Genomic DNA, 22985 nt, shown 5'->3' on the forward strand with positions numbered 1-22985 from the left:
CAAGCTCACAATGTGTCACATCACAACATGTTGTGAGCTTGTAGTTCTGCCATTTTCAAAAAATATTGGGGAAAAAGGTAAAATATTTCGAATATTTTTGAAACATTTTAACGCACATATTGTATGGGGATCCCTGGCACCACATATTTTCAGATGTGGGTCTGCAACTCTGCGGACAAATATGTGGAAATATGTGAAAAATTTGACTGATCCGTCTTGATCACTTGACTAAAGAGATAATATGTACCGATTTGCATTTGTAGGGGAAAAAAAGGTTTTGCGCAACCTCCTGCTTGCACTATAATAGGGCAATGTTAAAAGGGTGGCATTTGTTCCTCAACGTAGTGAAAATGTGCGTGCAACGTTTTACCGCAATCGGACACTGCGTTCATGATTTGCGGCATGAAACTGGCCACTCCTACAAACTTTAGATGTCAATCTTAGCCAATCAGGATGGAATATGAAAAATCTAACCGATCCATCTTGATCACATGACTATAAAGATCATGTGTACTCTGAAGGAGTAATATCCAAAAGTTTGTTTTACAATGATCTTGAACGCTGCCTTCAGGTAGGACATGGAAAGGACACACAGTTCAGCACACCTGGGGAAAAACACATTTGGTGAATGTGGAGGTTTGGCTTCTCTTGTATTTTCTCTTAACAGACAGTTAAGATAAAATGCTGTATGAGTGAAATGTAAGAAAACATGAGGCCCAATTATGTTTCTTATTCCTTTATTGATATTGTGACATTCCATTCAAACCAAGCAAATGAAAGCCAAAATCTAACATCTGAACTTCAAACCATTCATGATCAGGGGTGCAGATCCCAGGGGGGAAGGAGGGGACATGTCTGACATGTTCCTCCAATAAAGGGTTTTAAATAAATGATATAATTTAAAATCTATATTGAATAGAAGCTGATTCCACTTTTGAAATCATTCTCACATACAGTAAACACAATACTTTGTGAAGGTTTTGTTTTTGCCACCCGTGTGTCCTGATCATCAACAACTGACACATAAATGAATCCACAAGCTTCATCATCATCATCATCATCTTCATCATCATCACTTGTCCACAGAGCTGTTAACTAGTTTAATGAGTGAAGTTCAGCCAATATGAACGGATAGAAACACAACAGTGGAGCTGAAAAACGGAAAGATAAATAATACTGACCAAGGAATATCTAAACTGTCTGAATTAGACACATATTGTGTGTGTGTGTGTGTGTGTGTGTGTGTGTGTGTGTGTGTGTGTGTGTGCGTGTGTGCGTGTGCGTGTGCGTGTGTGTGTGTGTAGTGCTGTGTTGTCTGTTTTAACTCATCAACATTAAATCAGATAAACAGACAAACCTAAATGTTGTAAATATCATTAACTCAGTGTGTCCTGTCAGACCCCCTGCTGTGCAGAGGTCATCTGACTGTTTAGTTTAGATTTATCAAATACATTTATTGGACTATTTATGTTTAGTTATGCTGCAGGAACACATTGTAAACAAGTGTTTCATTATGCTTTAATGTGTTATTCTGGGTTTAAGTTTAAGTTGTTGCTCGTACATCTTTTACCAAAATCAAATCTCAAATGATTTGAATTAATGTGAAAGAATCAATGTTTGTAAAACCTGCAGTTAAACATGTTCATCATGTTCATGTGTTTGTAGTTAAATCATGTGATGTCAACCTCTAATCATGCATTGAACATGGATTTGGTGTTTTTTTTTTTATACCAAATGTCAGACAAACTAATCATTGTGAACATTATTAGTTAGTTTAAAATCCTAGCGTTAACTCTATGTTGGGGATGTTATTGATGAGAAGATTCCTTGTTTGTGGTTCCCTCCTAAGTTGTAATGAGATCTGCTCCCCTGCTCATGATTACATATAAATCATTACTTAATATACATGATTGCATGTCATCAGTGTTTCATATTCATTTCCTAGACTGTGGTGGACCGACATTGTCTAATTTGGTTGGACGAGGGTCCACCCATCACCTCAGACCACCCTAGAGGGTCCAGGTCCACCCATCACCTCAGACCACCCTAGAGGGTCCAGGTCCACCCATCACCTCAGACCACCCTAGAGGGTCCAAGTCCACCCATCACCTCAGACCACCCTAGAGGGTCCAGGTCCACCCATCACAGGGAAACTGTGATGTATAATGATCGTAACACATTAAGTATCACACATTATAAATGATTACATAATAAATGACTTATGGTCAATTATAAAATAGTAAAACCTTTTTCACAAACATGGCTGACTGACTTCCATTCAGATGGATATTAATATTAATGTTATGAAGAACTCTGATTGTGTGTTTGATCATCCTCCTATAATTCCACAAACCTCTGAGAGCAAAAACCTCTGAGAGCAAAAATGTGTGCCCGGTTCTTCTCACTGCCTGGAGCAAAATTGATCTGATTTTGCACACAGCCATTGCCCATTACCATCTGAACACAACTGCGAAGCCCTTTTTTAATTTCAACAAATCTCAGCTTATTATTAGCGTTTATGTGTCAAACAATGGGAGATCACACTGCACAGGGTTGCCACATTTCGCGCGAGAAACAAGCAGCAAGGTCTATGAAAACAAGCCCAAACGAAGCGCAACCTACAAGCAACAAGGTCAACGAAAAGAAGGCCACACGAAGCTCCTTCACACATAGGCTATACATTGCCTCTTGGAAAACTTGCACTTGCACTTTCACAACCAACGCCAAAAACACACTACCACCAATATTCACCCTAAACCGCATACAATAGGCGAACATGGCAACACCAACGTCTGCCCTCCGCCAGGGAGCCACAACAGGGTATGGTCTAGTTTATTTAATGTTTCAATATAGTTTATTACACGGCTTGGTTGAATGCTTGATTCTGATTGGTCACTCACTGAATTCAGCGGTCTTCTTTTGATTAATGACCTCTGAACTCAATAACAGACTGTTGTCTAATCAAAGACTCATAAATAATCAATACAGTAACTGAATATTGATTCTATTTTTCCCCTTGTTTTCTGAGGCGACTGTGTTGCTCTGGACACACCTGGCATGAATTAATGGAATACTTTCATTATCGTAAGCAATGCAATCCTTTGTTTTGTTACTTTTGGGTTGATTTATTTATTTATTTATTAAGTAGCCGTGTAATAAGCAGGATAATCAATGGGGAGCTGGTTATTATTGAGAAATAAAGCCCTTCAGGGTGATAAAGACCCTCTGCTATCGGGTCTAATCACCTTGTCTGGGTTTATTTCTCAATAATGACCGGCTCCTCATTGATTATCACTTTGTGTAGAACTCAGTACAAGTGTTGTCACTGACATGTTATGTTTGTGTTTTCTGACCACAGACACTATAACAGTTATTTGATGAATCTCCCACACTAATTATCCTTAGCATTTTGTTTAAAAGACACATCTGTTAAAAAGCTTGATGATGTCATCATTGTGCTGCTGTTATGACTATTTAAAAGCTTGATGATGTCATCATTGTGCTGCTGTTATGACTATTTAAAAGCTTGATGATGTCATCATTGTGCTGCTGTTATGACTATTTAAAAGCTTGATGATGTCATCATTGTGCTGCTGTTATGACCATAGATATATATAAAGGCTAGATGACTCACCCGCGCTGCTGGCCAATGGAGTACGACGTTGCCACATGGCGGCCATCTTGAAACAGTCATTCATAACATTATGTCTATGGTGCATATACTTTAAAATAACCATAGCGTGCTCAATCTTCATCCGATTTTCAAACGGTTTGGTGTGTTGTAAACACCAAAGATGTAGTTATGATACTGCATACTTAAAAGTATATATATAAAAAAGAACATGATTATAATTATAAGTATGCAGTATCATAACTACATATTTGGTGTTTACAACACACCAAACCGTTTGAAAATCGGATGAAAATTGAGCACGCTATGGTTATTTCAAAGTATATGCACCATAGACATAATGTTATGAATGACTGTTTCAAGATGGCCGCGGTTGAGCTACGCTTGCGCCGCCCCCTTGAGCCATCTAGCCTTTATATAAATCTATGGTTATGACTATTTAAAAGCTTGATGATGTCATCATTGTGCTGCTGTTATGACTTTTTTCATATTTAAAAGTTGGACACGCATGTATTTCCTCCTCTCTCCACCAGGGGGCAGCAATGACTGTCTGCTTCTCTGAAAACACACCCAGGTGTTCTGTGAAAAGACAATAAACCAATAAGAATCAGAATGTATTAACTGTGTGAACATGTTAACACTTTAGAACAACCTTCCCTTATATTCAATGAACTGAATCATTGGAAAGTCTGGTGATGCAAGGTTATGCTGACTCTCTCACTGCGCCTCGCCATTGTGCCTCGTTAAACATGTTTATATTTGATTAATGAATATTTGATTGATGAATCAATACATCTGACCACATTGTCAACAGTGTCGTCTGATACAACTTTAAATTATTTGATTATTAAATTTGATTATTAGATTAATTATGATAAGAAATTAAATTAGTTACATCTCTGAAAATCAATGTTCAAAGTAGTTGAATAAGTTAATTAATTCAGTAGTTTGTATTAGTATCCTAGTCTAGTTGTTTCACTTCTTACACCAGCATGTTGTTTTGTGAATGTGTTCTAGTTTTATACACTTTTATACATTTTAAATAGAAGTGAATTAAAAAGAAAGAGGGAGTGGACCTGGGTGTGTGGGAGGAGTCTAAAGATCCTCATTGGTTGTCGGCACCAGAATAAGACCTGATAGAAGAAGAAGAGCGACAGTTAAAACACACAGACAGACAGACAGACAGACAGACAGACCGACAGACAAACAGACTCTGTTAAAGGGACACTGCCACAGTGTGGGGAATAAATCATATGTATTGTTTGTATTTCTCCATAAAATACAGACATGTTCACACAACAACAACAACAACAACAACAACAACAACACAACAACATTAGGGTTCAGTCATCAGAACTAATGTGAACATTTGACTTATTTAGGACTAAATGTAACACTGATGTATTAAAGCTAAATGTGACAACATAGAACACACTTTGACCTCTAACTAGGTCGTCTAAACTGGTCTAAACCGGTTAAGGTTCTAAACCAATATAAACCAGTTTAGGTTGTGGCTTTACATGTTTGTTTGTTTGTTTGTTTGTTTGTTTGTTTGCATTTCTGTGAGGGTTCCACATGTCATGTGATCCTGTGTTGATCTGACCTAATTTCTTCCACTGGTAGTATAATAACTAATTAAACATGTTAATTAAACATGTTAATTAAACATGTAATAAACATGTTAATTAAACATGTTAATTAAACGTGTAATAAACATGTTAATTAACCATGCTAATCACCTCGTTTCTTCCACTGGAAGTAGATGAATCCAGACAGGAACAAGACCAGACCCAGAACCAGACCCGATGCTCCCATGGCCACCTTGTTCTTCACTGACTCTGGCATGGAGAAATCTGACAATACAAATATGATATTAATTACATTACATTACATTAATTATACCATATTATATTATTACAGTAGTTTAAAACACCTTGTTCCTCACTGCCTCTGGCATGGAGTCATCTGACAATAATATGACAACAACCAAACACAGTATGTGACATAAGACAGAGTACAGTACAGTTGAACTGTACAGTAAACAGAGTACAATAAAGTAAATATATCAGTGGCCAACTTCTGTTATTGTGTATAATATTTTTAGTACAGGAGCTAACAGGTGGAAGCAGCCATTAATCACTGCTGTTCCTAAAGGTAGAAACCATAAAGGTCTGAATGACTTCAGGCTGATTGTCACTTCTCTCACAATGAACACTTTAGAGAAGCTGGTTGAAGACAGAGTTTCAAAGTGAAACTGAGCACAGTCTCAACCCTATAGAATTCACCTATAGAACACATAGAGGACTTTAGGATGGTTCTTCTACAGGCACACCACAAGGCTGTGTTCTCTCACCCCCTTACTTTACATTCTGTACATGAACTTGTACCAAAGTAAACATGAAAACAGAACCATATTGAAACAGACAACACAGTCATTGTGAGTCTGTTCAGTATTAATGAGTCCTTGAGGAGTTTGTCAGCTGGTGAGACGTGTCCTTCTTAGAGCTAAATACATCCAAATCAAAGGATATAATTTAGAAGACATTACCCAATTTATACTTATAAGCTGAAGTGTGATGAAGAGTGTGATGAAGAGTACAAGCTCCAAACGTCACTAAGGCATTCAGTGGATGTTATACAACCTGTCTGCAATGGAGCCTTCAGTGTGCAAGTATTCATTTAGTTTACTCTTTGAAAAAACAATATATAAATGTCTTTGTACCTGCAGCCATTGCTCTAGTAAACAAAGATGATTATCTGCAGCCATTAGTAAACAAAGATAATGGACCTCATCTAGACGTGACACTTAAGCTCTAAGTAGGTGAGGCTCCTGTCATGACCTTCTTATTAGAATGGTTACTTTTTAGGATGTTTTAACGTATTTGTATTGATTTTGTTTTATGGAGTGATGTCTTTCCTCTCTGCAAAACAAATATACCTTCAGGTACAAATAGAGAATAATCCTTGAACCCGTAAAACAGAGTGTAGTGTAAAACATTAGAATAGAGTACAGTAGAATACAGTAGAGTACAGTGGAATACAGTATATTACAGTAGAATACAGTGGATTACAGTAGATTACAGTAGAATACAGTAGAATACAGTAGATTACAGTATAGAGTACAGTAGAATACAGTAGAGTACAGTAGATTACAGTAGAATACAGTAGAATACAGTAGATTACAGTAACTGACCCCAGTCCATCTTGATAGGCGCGGTCAGGCTGGGATGTTCCACCATGCATGTGATCTTCTCTCCTGATCTGTAACACACACACACACACACACACACACACACACACACACACACACACACACACACACACACACACACACACACAGGATGGTAAGGAGCAGAAGAAACTTAGTAACGAGATACACACGTAATAGCGTATTCCTGTGTGTGTGTGTGTGTGTGTGTGTGTGTGTGTGTGTGTGTGTGTGTGTGTGTGTGTGTGTGTGTGTATGTGTATGTGTATGTGTATGTGTGTGTGTGTGTGTGTGTGTGTGTGTGTGTGTGTGTGTGTGTGTGTGACTTAGGGACCAGTCGAAATTTACATAAGGGGGGGCATGGAGGAAAATAGGGGAGGGTCATGCCTTTCTAATTTTGGTCCAAGGGAGGGTCAGCTAATTTTACTTTGAATCCAAGGGAGGGTCATGCAATTTTGAATTGATAAAATAGTCCGTTTTTTATATACCTTTTTAGTACAGCAGAACAGTGGTCAATGAACCCTCTCCATTTCAAAGGATACAAAGAATTCAAATCAAGTAACACCTTGTCTATTTAGAATCAATGACGGTCGTTAACAAGCCATCAACGCACAGCGAGTGTGAACGACCCAGTCAAATCTATTCAGCGTCTTAACGATGGTGGTTGAACAATTAAGCAAAACTTCAACAGGCGTTATTGGAGAGATGCATTATAAATAGGCCTACTATAACTGGATATTCATAATCATTTGAAGTAATTCTGTGCATGTGATTAATGTGGATCTATATGGACAGTTGTGTATAGATGCCTAGCTCCACAAGTAAAACCAGAAGCATCAGGCCATAATTGATAGCCTAATTTGTTTTATGTAGGCAACAGTGTAGTTGTAGTCACTGTAGTTGATAATTAAAAGGGCAGAGTGACAAAAGTTTTAAACTACTGGTTACCAAATATTCAACTTTCTTCAATCTGACCAGGATTCAATGGGTTTCCCACATGTAAGATGAGAACACTATCCATTCTGCTACCACTACTACAGATACACTGTGCATTTAGCAAGACTGACTACACTACAGCAATGTTCTAATCAATGTGGAAAGCAAAACATTGGACATATCAGTTTTAAATGTCATGTTGTATTTGATGGGGAGGGTTAGGGGTGTCAAGAATTTCACAATACGATACATGATGTTGGGCATGATATCGATATGATATATTATTAATGTTCTTTTCTCATGTATCATCAACATTGGCCATCATCTTATAAATAACGTTATAAAGCAAGTTAGAAACAATTACAAAGTGCTTTGTACACACAAATAAATAAATTTGTGCAAGCTTAATGGAGAAGTGAAGTTCTCACTAACTATAAACCCATTGTTTCAGAGGACAGATAGACACTAATATAACAAATATAATATAATATAAGACTGCATAACTATAAATTCCACAAACCTCATATTTTTGTCATCTGGACTTTACCAACCAAGTGCAGCCTAGTTATTTCCAACAGCTAAAAAAAATCTATAATACCAGATACAGTATAATACAATCTTAGATTAGATGTAGGCCTATTTGAGAGTGCAGATGCATGTCACATTAACGAGCGTCAACGAGCATCAGCTGACACACTCTGCAGTGCTTTAAACTGAAAGTGACTGACTGGAGTCTGTTTCATTTCTCTCCAAAATACCTTGAATATGATGGAGGACATGATTAATAATTACTATGATTATGATAAGCTTTACATTTCATATCATACAGTAAAAACTCCTAACTTTCACCGGCAAAAAAAAAGAAAGTGTTTTTTTTGTATTAAAAAAACAATAAAAAAAATATTACGATACAGTATGACATCATGACAATACCTATCATCACATTTTAATACCACGATAGGCTATATCGTGACACAATATATCGTGACACTTCTAGGCGGGGAGGGTTACTCTTTTTTTTGTAATCACTTGGGGAGGGTCATTGATTTTTTTTTTTTTGTCAAAGGGAGGGTCATGGCATTTTAGATCAGGGCACATACATTTCCTCCATGCCCCCCCTTATGTACATTTCGACTGGTCCCTTAGTATTATTAACCTACCAATTAATGGCCCATTTTCAGCAAGTGAGTAACACGTGTTTTATTTTTAAAGAATATATGTATAAGTGTCTACTAAGTGTGTATTTCTATGTATAGGTGTCTGTTAGGTACCTGGGTGTGTACTCCAGGTAGGAGTGGTACTGGTAGTACCAGTAGAGGTGTGTATTATATGTATAGGTGTCTGTTAGGTGTGTACCTGGGTGTGTACTCCAGGTAGGAGTGGTACTGCTAGTACCAGTAGAGGTGTGTATTATATGTATAGGTGTCTGTTAGGTGTGTACCTGGGTGTGTACTCCAGGTAGGAGTGGTACTGGTAGTACCAGTCTCCATCAGACAGCTCATCGGTAGAGGAGAGACCAGAGGTCAAAGGTTCTAGACCTATCCACCAGGTCACCAGGATCACTTTAGGATAGAAGTCGTAGCTGCTGCACCTCAGCATGTGAGTGTGTTCACCACGACGAGGGGGAGTCATTGACTTCAGTCTCACTTTGGGCTCCACTCCTAAAAAAGATGATTATTATTATCATTATCATTATCATCATCATTATCATTATCATTATCATTATCATTATCATTATCATTATCATCATCATTATCATTATTATTATTATTATTATATATCAGTCATAGGAAAATGTCATTATCATTAATAATTGTATATCATCCAAATGAGATCCAAATGATCCAGAAAGCTGCAAAACGCTTGGTCATCAACCAGCAAAAATGTATCTCCCCCGTTCTCCCCCGTAATCACTGTGTGACAGCGTGTTAGGATACAGTATAAATCACTGTGTGACAGCGTGTTAGGATACAGTATAAATCACTGTGTGACAGTGTGTTAGGATACAGTATAAATCACTGTGTGACAGCGTGTTAGGATACAGTATAAATCACTGTGTGACAGCGTGTTAGGATACAGTATAAATCACTGTGTGACAGTGTGTTAGGATACAGTATAAATCACTGTGTGACAGTGTGTTAGGATACAGTATAAATCACTGTGTGACAGTGTGTTAGGATACAGTATAAATCACTGTGTGACAGTGTGTTAGGATACAGTATAAATCACTGTGTGACAGTGTGTTAGGATACAGTATAAATCACTGTGTGACAGTGTGTTAGGATACAGTATAAATCACTGTGTGACAGCGTGTTAGGATACAGTATAAATCACTGTGTGACAGTGTGTTAGGATACAGTATAAATCACTGTGTGACAGTGGGTTAGGATACAGTATAAATCACTGTGTGACAGTGTGTTAGGATACAGTATAAATCACTGTGTGACAGTGTGTTAGGATACAGTATAAATCACTGTGTGACAGTGTGTTAGGATACAGTATAAATCACTGTGTGACAGCGTGTTAGGATACAGTATAAATCACTGTGTGACAGCGTGTTAGGATACAGTATAAATCACTGTGTGACAGTGTGTTAGGATACAGTATAAATCACTGTGTGACAGTGTGTTAGGATACAGTATAAATCACTGTGTGACAGTGTGTTAGGATACAGTATAAATCACTGTGTGACAGTGTGTTAGGATACAGTATAAATCACTGTGTGACAGTGTGTTAGGATACAGTATTAATCACTGTGTGACAGTGTGTTAGGATACATTATAAATCACTGTGTGACAGTGTGTTAGGATACAGTATAAATCACTGTGTGACAGTGTGTTAGGATACAGTATAAATCACTGTGTGACAGTGTGTTAGGATACAGTATAAATCAAAAGGATCTGAAATGTTTCTCAGAATATTAACCCATTCAATACGGGAACGCATCTGTGTCATTTTAGATGTCTTTGGCTATTCAAAAATAGCAGATCTACAAGCTCGTAGCGTGGCACTGAGTGCCGCGCTTTTTTTTAATCGTGAAAATGTGTGCAAATCTTTAAATATGTATATTTTTAAAGCGAACATTTGTCAAATATGTTGTTCCAGGGACCCCCAGAAGCAAAGATTTGAGTTACAAATGTTCACTTTAAGATATATACATTCAAAGATTTGCACACATTTTCACGATTTTTCAAAAATAGCAGATCTACAAGCTCACAGCACGGCACTCGGTGCCGTGCTGTGAGCTTGTAGATCTGCTATTTTTGAATTCCAAAGAAATCTAAAATGACACAGATGCGTCCCTGTATTGAATGTTTTTAGAGAGGGATAGTGATAGTAGTCTGACAGGACATGAGGAGAGAGATGGGGGTGACACGCAGCAAAGGTCGTCGGGAACGGGAGTCGAACCTGCGACACGCTGTCAGGCTGGCATTGCAGCCTGGGGTGCCTGGACCGTCACGCTACGGCCCAGACCAAGGGATGTTTTATAATCATTATCAGATCAATATTAACACCATTAATCATCTCTGAATAGAATGATTTATTATGATGTCATGTTATAGTTTATGAGGTGATGAGTGTTGAGTGCTGCTCTGAGATCAGCTCACCTCTCTTGTTCAGAACAGAGGGGTAGTAGAGCTCAGTGTTGGGTTTGCAGAATCCCTCTCGGTTTGCTCTGATCACAGCCAGGTATCCAGGATCTTTATTCCAGCGCTCTGCGTTCTTCACACCAAACTCAGTGTATCCAACAAACTGATCTACTCTACTGTCCCACCTGGTGATCTCATCACCATCGAAATTCATTGACTGTATGTACTGTATGTCCTTCAGCTCACTGGAGTTAAACACACAGCGGGAAGCCTTATAGAACACATATCCATCTGGAAATAGACAATTAAAAATGACATTAATGTTCAGTTTTATTATCATCTGTATAATATCAACACTAGGCGAACTGCCCCCTATCGGCCAAATATGTCATTACATAAAGTCTAAAATAGGTGTGTGTGTGTGTGTGTGCGTGTGCGTGTGCGTGTGCGTGTGCGTGTGCGTGTGCGTGTGTGAGTGAGTGAGAGTGTGCGTGTGCGTGTGCGTGTGCGTGTGTGTGTGTGTGTGTGTGTGTGTGTGTGTGCGTGCGTGCGTGCGTGCGTGTGTGTGTGTGTGTGAGCCACAGCCACAGAGTAATAGGAGGAAGGCGGGGCTACTAGCAGCCAGTGGTGGAAAAAAGTACTCAAATGTTTTACAAGTAATTAAGTAAAAGTATCAATTCTGCAATATAGTAATACTCTGTTACAAGTAAAAGTCCAGAATTCAAAATGTACTTGAGTAAAAGTACAAAAGTATTGGTATGAAAATATAATTTAAGTACCAAAAGTAAAAGTACTCATTATTGTGCAGAATGTCCCTTTCAAGTTTTCAAATGTATGAAAATCCTTATAGCAGATCCAATAGCAGATCTACTAGCTCACAATGTGTTGCATCACAACATATTGTGAGCTTGTAGATCTGCTATTTTCAAATGGCCAAAATGTATATAGGGCTGAAGTGGTTAATGTATGTTTTGTAATAATAATCAAAATCTACAAAGTAACTAGTAACTAAAGTTTTAAAGTAAATGTAGTGGAGTAAAAGTACAATATTTGGATCAGAGATGTAGTGGAGTAGAAGTAAAAGTATTGAAAACTGGGAAGACTCAAGTAAAGTACAAATACCTCAAAATTGTACTTAAGTACAGTACTTAAGTAAATCTACTCAGTTACTTTCCACCACTGCTAGCAGCCCACATACTAACTGCAAATCACTGTGAGAGACGAGGGAGCGTCTTCAGGTGAATGGGACAAGTGATTAAGAACCATTGGAAGCTAATTAAATAACAATAGAATAGTTAATGAGTGGGGCGGGGCAACTCAACCCCCCTCCTCCCCAAAGCTACATTTACAGCAGGAAGCCACATGGGAGGAGCTTCACACAACTGATTCAGTTGTGTGTGTTCATGTATGAAAAACATACTATATAGCCTACGTTAGTGTGTGTGTTCATGTATGAAAAACATACTATATAGCCTACGTTAGTGTGTGTGTTCATGTATGTAAAACATACTATATAGCCTACGTTAGTGTGTGTGTTCATGTATGAAAAACATACTATATAGCCTACATTAGTGTGTGTTTGTGTGTGTGTGTGTGTGTGTGTGTGTGTGTGTGTGTGTGTGTGTGTGTGTGTGTGTGTGTGTGTGTGTGTGTGTGTGTGTGTGTGTGTGTGTGTGTGTGTGTGTGTGTCTCATGTATGAAAAACATACTATATAGCCTACGTTAGTGTGTGTGTTCATGTATGAAAAACATACTATATAGCCTACGTTAGTGTGTGTGTTCATGTATGAAAAACATACTATATAGCCTACGTTAGTGTGTGTGTTCATGTATGAAAAACATACTATATAGCCTACGTTAGTGTGTGTGTTCATGTATGTAAAACATACTATATAGCCTACGTTAGTGTGTGTGTTCATGTATGTAAAACATACTATATAGCCTACGTTAGTGTGTTTGTTCATGTATGAAAAACATACTATATAGCCTACGTTAGTGTGTGTGTCTCATGTATGAAAAACATTCTATATAGCCTACGTTAGTGTGTGTGTTCATGTACTGTATGTAAAACATACTATATAGCCTACGTTAGTGTGTGTGTTCATGTATGTAAAACATACTATATAGCCTACGTTAGTGTGTGTGTTCATGTACTGTATGTAAAACATACTATATAGCCTACGTTAGTGTGTGTGTCTCATTTATTCCCCCGTCTAGCGTACATGTGAAACTCAGAGGTCACTCATTATCACATGAAAAAGACTATTGAAGTCCACATTCATGCCCTTTTCCTTCCCCCCCCTCCAGCCTCTCCTCCTGCATCTACATAGTTGTATCATCTACATAGTTGTATCATCTACATAGTTGTATCATCTACATAGTTGTATCATCTACATAGTTGTATCATCTACATAGTTGTATCATCTACATAGTTGTATCATCTACATAGTTGTATCATCTACATAGTTGTATCATCTACACCTCACCTACAGCTCAGGCTGTACAGAGCAGATACTAATGCAGAGATTTGTAAATTAAACATTAAAGCACCTTGAGCACATATTCATGTTTACTAAAAATACATATTATTTAGAAAATATGTCACCATAAAAAACATAAATGCTTAATACATGTTTAACCCATTTAGCACAGCACTCGGTGCCGCGCTATGAGCTTGTAGATCTGCTATTTTTGAAAATCATGAAAGTTTGCGCAAATCTTTGAATATATATATACTTTTAAAGCAAACATTTGTAACTCAAATATTTGCTTCTGGGGGATTCTACAAATGTCTTCTAAATCCTAACATTAAAAAAACCAAAAAAAAAACAGATGTTGCTATAATATAAGTGATTCTCAAACCTTTTTCATGATTTTCCCCCCAAAAATAGCAGCTCTTGCGCGGCACTCGGTGCTGCACTATGAGCTTGTAGATCTGCTATTTTTGAACAGCCAAAGAAATCTAAAATGACAGATATGTGTTCCTGGATTGAATGACTTAAACATTTTCATTAATGTTAAATATATTCAACCGTTTTAGTTAATAACTATTGTGTTCATAGTATTCATGTACCTTTCACTGGTGGTTTCTTCAAGGCAGTGAGAATTGTGTCCAGCTGGCCTTTGCTGAAGTGCTGATCACCCACAGCTGTTGCATAAGCTCTTCCTGGGAGGGTCATAGGATCTACAAACGGAGGCTGAGGGAACACCATCTTCCCTTTGTTGTAGTCTGCGTAGAACAACACTTCACCATCCAGTCCCATCATCCACTCTTTATATGAGTCTTTAACTGTGTCTGAACAGCCAAAGAGTTGAATGTGCTCATGAAACACTGGAAATAAAACAAAGATGACATTAAATACAAATAACAATCATCATCATCATCATCATCATCATCATCATCATCATCATCATGTTAAACAGTCATGAAGTATCTTCCTGTAAAACATTTTATTCAACAGATTTAAATGTTTTTATAATATTATGAAACAGATTCATAATGATTTATTTCAGGATGTGAACATAACATTATATAATATAATGTAATATAATATAATATACAGTGGTGGAAAAAGTACTCACATGTTTTACTTAAGTAAAAGTATAAATACTGCAATGTAGAAATACTAGCTGTTACAAGTATAAGTCCAGAATGTTTTATTTACTTGAGTAAAAGTACAAAAGTATTGGTGTCAAAATGTACTTGAAGTACCGAAAGTACTCATTATACAGAATATACATTTCACAAGTTTTCAAATGTATAAAAATCTTTTGAAAATAGCAGATCTACAAGCTCACAATGCGTCGCAATGCGGCGTATTATGAGCTTGTAGATCTGCTATTTTCTAATGGTCTAAATGTATATAGGGATGAAGTGTATGTTTTGTAATCAAAATCTACAAAGTAACTAGTAACTAAAGCTTTCAAATAATTGTAGTGGAGTAAAAGCATAATATTTGCCTCTGAAATGTAGTGGAGTAGAAGTAAAAATAGTGAAAATTGTACTTAAGTACAGTACTTGAGTAAATTGTTGAACATATGGAAATGTATTAGAATGTAATTTATGCACAGCTCACTTTAGGATATAGGCTTTAAATTATTTTATCACTTGATTTGCCTAAAGAAAGAATATGATATTGACTGACAGGTTGAAATGACTGCTGAGCTGCACTGGAAGGCTTGCAGCAGGCAGTAAGATTTGATAGATTTAATGCAAACGTGAATCATTTGATTTTCTCATGTATTTAACCTGATGTTATTAATGATTTAATGTACTCATGTATAATTGCTGATAATATGCAGTATAATTGCATTTACTGAATTATGCTCAGGTATAAGACACATCTTGGGGGAAATTTAACCCCCCAGTATGCCCATATATGGCCATGCTGAATGTCGGTGCAAGGTGCAAAGTAAGTGTTTTTTGTGTGTGTGTGTGTGTGTGGCTGTTGAAAAAGGCACAACTAGAAAAAGTGCTCCTCGGAGCACAGGTCTCCGCCAGGTCAGGTACGTTATTGTGGCCTCCTGGTGGCACTATAATAGGCCAATGTGAAAAGGGTGCCATTTATTCTTAGGTCGTTCACGGCAATCGGACACTGCATTCATGATTTGAGGCATTTTGTTCCAAAAATGTGTTTTGCTATATTAGACCTGCTGGTGGCGCTATAACAGGCCAATGTGAAAAAGGGTGGCATTTCTTCCTTGGCCTAGTGGGAATGTGTTTGTGAAATTTCACGGAAATTGCAAGCTGCGTTCATGATTTGAGGCATTTTGTTCAAAACGGACCAATCCTGCAAATTTTGGAAGCAAACCTTAGCCAATGAGGATGGAATATGGAATATGTTGATCACATCACTATAGAGATACTGTGTACCGAATTGCATGATGTTTGGATAAAATCTGTAGGAGTAATGTAAACAAATGGGTTTTGCACAAATCGGCCTCCAGGTGGCGCTATAACAGGCCCATGTGAAAAATTTGAGGCAGAGGTTCTGAATTGGCATCCAGGGAGTGTGTGTGCACAGTTTCGCAGCGACCGGGCCAACGGTGCCAGAGATTAGCTGGTAACACACGGACAGGACGGACGGACACACACACACACGGACACACACACGGACGGACGGAGGGTAAAACATACTCTCTCGCCATGCCTTTCGGCCTGGCGGAGACAAAAAGCCACATACACACACACTGACTTCTAAGAATTACACCTACGTGCACACACATACACACACACTGACTTTCTTAACTTTCCAAGAATCACCAACGTGCACACCTACGTGCACACATACACACACACTCATGTCTGGGGAGCTTCCTTTAGACCGTACTACTGTATATAGGGGCTCACACCAGAGCATCACAGAGAGGCTGAGGGAGGCTGAGGGAGACTGAGGGAGGCTGAGGGAGGCTGAGGGAGGCGCGAGGAGGCGCGAGGTGGCTTTTGGACACAGAGAGGCTTTTGGACACAGAGAGGCTTTTGGACACAGAGAGGCTTTTGGACACAGAGAGGCTTTTGGACCCTTTGGGCTCTTAGGTTTTTGGGGCTTCTTCTCCTGCACCTTATTCAGATGATAAACAGTCATGGCTCCACATGGAGGAAAGTAAAAAATTACTTAAATTAAAAAAGGGAAATTACTCTATTTTGAGATGAAACCTATTTGGTGTTTATTAATAATTATTATACTATAAATAATGAATAATATTAATAATTGGTATTATACATTTTTGGAACTACCAAATTTAGACTGGCCGGTATTTCAGGCTGAATGAGATCTAAATGGAACCTCCTCCTTTTTAATCTAAATTCTAAATGAGTTTAGGACAAGCCTAAATTAAGGCTTTTGTAAATCTGGCCAGACAGACATGAAACATTCCTAGATTTCATTTATATTTGTATTTTGTATTGTTAAATACACATCTGTAATCCCACTATGAACTGAGCAAATAAAGGGAAGCTTTTAATCTTCCAAAAAGCCTCATTTTCTGAGTTAGTGCTATAGAGATAAATAGACTAGGTTTCTTCTGAAGGACATCACCACGCCCTCGGTGAGTATGGGAATTCCACACAAACGGCTACATTACTGATATAATACACAACTCATTCAGGTAGAGATCTGTAGCTGATGCAATGTTTGATGCAATGATTTGTGAGCAATGCTATGATTATGTGCAGTGGTATTGCTTGATGGTATAAATGTAAATATGGTTTGCATGGTTTGGCTCGCTATCCCTGTGTGACTAGACTTAGGACCGATAGAAATTCCAAGTTGTAGGCATAGGATGTGAGTGGGTTTTGATAGGATGAGCATCAGTGCATTTCTCTAGACGGAGGAGTAGGACAGGTTGGTTCATTAGAGTCTTTTGAGTATTTTAACTGGTACAACTGACATATAAGTGGACACTGAACGGTTGGTGGTCAAGTTGACATTTCTTCTGAAGCAGACCAGTAGATTAAAGAGGCCCCTCTGTCCTTTGCTCTTCTTATAACTGTGATATCTCCAGGCCCATGTTGTGTCTTAAGTCAGGGACTGGACTACTGGGGGAGGTTTAGTTGTTAAGGGGTCTACGGATGGTGACCAGACTTAGACCAGAAATTTGCCGTAAATTCCCTGAAAGCCACAGGCCTGCTAACGGGGTCGAGTTTACTCTGAAATCACCATGGTGGGGAATATGTTGTTCCTCCGTCACCACGGGTAAAATGCAATTTTGTATCCGTTTTTATAATAAGCGCTTCTGTGTATAACCCGTTCAAAAGGTCCCTGAGGTTCTGGGATCTCCTGTCTGTAATCACACCACTCCCAACAAGGTTTTGGTCCGGTTCTTTTAAAATGTACTTAGTTACTTTACACCACCGATAATGTGTGTGTGTGTGTGTGTGTGTGTGTGTGTGTGTGTGTGTGTGTGTGTGTGTGTGTGTGTGTGTGTGTGTGTGTGTGTGTGTGTGTGTGTGTGTGTGTGTGCTACCGCTTACCAATGGTATTATAAATAATAACACATGAATAAACTGTATGTATATTTGATACATCAATATAACAGTATGTTATTTAAGCAATATTACACGAGAGGGTGTGCTTTACCGTCATTATTGGCACGCCTGTGATGCGGTCAGGAACGAGGCGAAGCCGAGTTCCGCCTCCGCATCACAGAAGTGCCAATAATGTAAGGTAAAGCACACCCTCGAGTGTAATATTGTGATTATACAACAGTTACCAACAAAACACATCCAAATGTATTCATATTGTGGAGCAATTCATAATAAAAATGTTTCGCTATTATCCATTTCCCTGTAAAGAGAAGAGTTTTTCACTGAGACATTAAATAGTCCCTGTAGCAGCACTATGAGCCTGAGGCACCGTCTCATCAACACAGCCGAGCTATGCTTGCTTAGTGGAATGAATTCCAGTAGGCTATATGCTCCGTCGTACGACCGTGTCACGTGGCCAAAATAACTGATCTACAAGCTGACAACACGTCGCGATGGCGACGTGTTGTGAACTTGTAGATCGGCTATTTTCGCCGTGCGATACCTTCGTACGATAAAGTATAACATACACTGGACTGTTAACGAAATGGGAGTAATTTTACTTTAACACAGGAGGATATTTATAACCTTCTAACCATTGATCAACCGTAAGTCCACCAAATAAGTCAAAATTAACAACATAGTCCATTTTGCATAGGTGTTTGTTCTCCGATGGCGGCGGTGGGTCAGGCTACTGTCTGTTTGTTTTCCTACCGTGGGACAGCGTGACTTCACAGCACAGCTGTCCCATATATGGTCTAATCAGGTGCGGACTGCAGTGCGGAGTGATTTATTAATGTGATTAGGCCCGTGCTATGATGCTGGTTTGAAGCACGGCTAGAAAGCTATTTCAGCCAATCAGATTGCTTGGTCGGAACTACCTGTTGTATAATCAGTATATAATCAACAGACATACTGTTTATTTATATTAATTAATATTAACAGTATAGATATATATTTCATTTATCAAAAGATATATAGAATGTATGTATAACAATATAAATATACTGTATGTTTTAATAATATAAATATAACAATATGAATATACATGTATTTTATATAACAAGAGTAAATCTATGAATGAATATTTTATATAATAAGAGTAGATTTATAACAGTATCTTTAATATAATAACATAAATATAATGTACTTACTTCCTGGGATCGCTTTGACATGAAGTACAGAGGAGAGGATGAGGAGGGTGGCTGTAATCTTCATCATCACTGATCAGAACTGAACTGAATTTAACAGATGAGAATAAACAGATGAGAATAAACAGATGAGAATAAACAGAAGAGACTTGAGTACATGTATTTAGTTACTTTCCACCACTGCTTGTGAACATCTATAATCCTGCACTTTATACACAACTCACTACAGTATACACATGTGACCCACCATGACACAGAGCCTGTTATTGTTAATTAATCTTAGTTTTATAGTTTTGAAAGCAGGAATCATAGCTACACATTGACATGTTGTCATGTCATATGAAAGCAGGAATCATAGCTACACATTGACATGTTGGTTGTACAGTTTGATCCACCAGTTTAGGAGATATGGCTTATAGAGTGATGTGTAGCAGAGATACAGAGAGCTGAATAAACAGAACCTGAAAGGTTCACTTCTGTGATCTGTGACATTTTAACACCTATCCCAGAATGCATTGCTTGAAAGGTGGGGGTCTGAGAGGGCCCAGGTAGATGACTAGTACAGCCACCACAATGTGATGGATAGGACCCTGAAAAGTAGGTGTGGTCACTTTTATGGCCAAGAGTAATTTTTTACTAAAAACTAATGGTTGGAATAGATTCAGGACCCCTGATAACCTATAATTAGACATCCCACAAGTTCATTTTGGCCAATTTGAATTGTTCAAGGTTTTTTTTCCAGGCCCTCCGGGTACCCAAACTTTGATTGAATCCCACAAAGTTTCCCAAGGGAGTTGGGTTGGAACAAATTGAGAGGTGTTTGTAGACACCTTTATGAACATGTTTGTGAAGAAAGCTAGTGTTAAGCATTTATTTTACAGATTGGTCAGAACTTTGGCTAACTTTCCCTAACTAATTATCTAACCCAGTGCACAATACTACTACTAATAAAAATAACACATTTAGCTCCTACTAGTGTTGTTAGGTAGAGTAAACCTGACTCTAGAACTACCAGAAGGGCCCTGATCATATGGGCTTAAATGACACAACACACTGTGTGTGTGTGTGTGTGTGTGTGTGTGTGTGTGTGTGTGTGTGTGTGTGTGTGTGTGTGTGTGTGTGTGTGTGTGTGTGTGTGTGTGTGTGTGTGTGTGTGTATGTGTATGTGTGTGTGTGTGTGTGTGTGTGTGTGTGTGTGCGCGTGTGTTTGTGTGTTCAGCGTTGCTGGTAAAATGCTGTTCATGTTCATTAAACATAAATCTAAGCCTCATTACATCTCACTGCTGACACCATCAAATGTCTTTAAAAACAGACTGGTCATGTGATCAAAGTGTCACATGAGAGGTGTGTGTGTGTGTGTGTGTGTGTGTGTGTGTGTGTGTGTGTGTGTGTGTGTGTGTGTGTGTGTGTGTGTGTGTGTGTGTGTGTGTGTGTGTGTGTGTGTGTTATTAGTGTGTATTGTTCATAAGTCAGTTTGCACAGTGTAAAATAATTGATCCAAAGCCTGTTGGTTCGGGCCTTGAGGCTGAGCTACCGCTTACCAATGGTATTATAAATAATAACACTATGAATAAACTGTATGTATATTTGATATATCAATATAACAGTATGTTATTCAGTATATAATCAACAGACATAATGTTTATTTATATTAATAACAATAGATATATTTCATTTATCAAAAGATACATATAATGTATGTTTTAATAATATAACTATAACAATATAAATATACTCTAATATATTACAGATCAGAATAAACAGATCAGAATAAACACATGTTTACCTCAAGAGAAGTTCTGGAGTCTGAAAGAGAATGAAGGAGGACTCGTTTTATAGTTTAGAAGAATCAGCCAATCAGATTAAAGATATGATGTTACATCATCTGTTTCCAGAAAGACGACGAAGTGTGGATTATTGCCCATAGTCATGTATATAGCTGCTGCTTATGAACCTTATGTCTCCTTATGCACATACTGTACCTTATGCACCTTATGTCTAACCTCATGTACATACTGTACCTTATGCACCTTATGTCTAACGTAATGCACATACTGTACCTTATGCACCTTATGTCTCCTCATGTACATACTGTACCTTATATACCTTATGTCGCCTCATGTACATACTGTACCTTATGCACCTTATGTCTCCTCATGTACATACTGTACCTTATGCACCTTATGTCTAACATCATATACACACAGTACCTTATGCACCTTATGTCTAACCTCATATACACACTGTACCTTATGCACCTTATGTCTAACCTCATATACACACTGTACCTTATGCACCTTATGTCTAAACTCATATACACACTGTACCTTATGAACCTTAAGTCTCCTCAAGTACATACTGTACCTTATGCACCTTATGTCTAAACTCATATACACACTGTACCTTATGAACCTTAAGTCTCCTCAAGTACATACTGTACCTTATGCACCTTATGTCTAACCCAGGGGTCATCAATAATGACCGTACACGGACAAATGTGTCCGTGGCAAATTCTTCATTTACACACCATTATAATGTTCTTATTTTAATCATAAGACCCAATTACTGAATGTCAAGTCTCTGGGTTTTCTTCAGAATATGTATGGCTCTGATTTACTACGACACTATATATGACACATTAGGAGTCCTACTAGTGGTTCTCAAATGTTTTATTTGCAAGGACCCCCATAACTCTGAGAGTGTACAAATGGAACCAAATGGACCCGTAAATATCTGGTCTCTTCAGAAGAGAAAACCCAAATAAAATGCTCTCCACTCCACTGGTCTACTCTGCACATATGTATTATTATGCAGGGTGACAAGGGGGTGTGGTCTCTGAAGACCATATTCACACGGCGGCCATTTTATTATTAAGTTAATGAAATGCCACCCTGTTTCTTCAATGCAAAATGACAAAATGGCCGCCATGTGAATATGCTCTATTATTTCCAATTCCATAGTGTAAAATAATACCAGTCAGAGTTCCATAGTTTTTGTGTCCACCCCCTCCCCACCCCCCCTTGTGACAAAATCTTGCCCCCCTCCTGACAGAGGCTAAAATCGTGTGTGTGTGTGTGTGTGTGTGTGTGTGTGTGTGTGTGTGTGTGTGTGTGTGTGTGTGTGTGTGTGTGTGTGTGTGTGTGTGTGTGTGTGTGTGTGTGTGTGTGTCACAGGTCATTTGTTTGTATTGTGCATTGTTCATATTTGGTTTTATATAATAACAGTATATATAAATGTCTATATTATATAATAACATAAATATAATGTACTTACTTCCTGGGATCGCTTTGACCTGAAGTACAGAGGAGAGGATGAGGAGGATGGCTGTAATCTTCATCAACACTGATCAAATCTAAACTGAATTTAATAGATGAGAATAAACAGATCAGAATAAACACATGTTTACCTCAAGAGAAGTTCTGGAGTCTGAAAGAGAATGAAGGAG

The 22985-nt window shown here is 38.1% G+C and overlaps 1 protein-coding gene across 1 annotated transcript; it reads right to left on the bottom strand.

Annotated features, from left to right (window-relative positions):
- Nucleotides 1–720: 720 nt before the first annotated feature.
- LOC308089522 (H-2 class II histocompatibility antigen, E-S beta chain-like) lies at nucleotides 721–22936 on the bottom strand. The gene is made up of 9 exons (XM_080434299.1): nucleotides 22814–22936; nucleotides 19544–19627; nucleotides 14439–14696; nucleotides 11384–11656; nucleotides 9217–9436; nucleotides 6825–6892; nucleotides 5371–5484; nucleotides 4708–4764; nucleotides 721–4210 (listed from the first exon to the last, which is right to left on the bottom strand). Exons 2-8 carry the CDS (start codon nucleotides 19608–19610, stop codon nucleotides 4727–4729), a joined length of 1038 nt encoding a protein of 345 aa, XP_080290425.1. The 5' UTR covers nucleotides 19611–19627; nucleotides 22814–22936; the 3' UTR covers nucleotides 721–4210; nucleotides 4708–4726.
- Between the last annotated feature and the right edge of the window lie 49 nt (nucleotides 22937–22985).

The sequence above is a fragment of the Gymnoscopelus braueri genome (genome assembly GCF_963280865.1).
Source record: "Gymnoscopelus braueri genome assembly, chromosome: 7".
NCBI classification, from domain to species: Eukaryota; Metazoa; Chordata; class Actinopteri; order Myctophiformes; family Myctophidae; genus Gymnoscopelus; species Gymnoscopelus braueri.

Coding starts and splice junctions, on each gene's coding strand:
- LOC308089522 (XM_080434299.1), bottom strand. CDS start 19,610: ATGATGAAGATTACAGCCACCCTCCTCATCCTCTCCTCTGTACTTCAT. Junction 9,437..11,383: donor CTCTGTTCTGAACAAGAGAG/GTGAGCTGATCT, acceptor CATCTTTTTTAG/GAGTGGAGCCCAAAGTGAGA. Junction 5,485..6,824: donor GCCTATCAAGATGGACTGGG/GTCAGTTACTGT, acceptor TTGTATTGTCAG/ATTTCTCCATGCCAGAGTCA.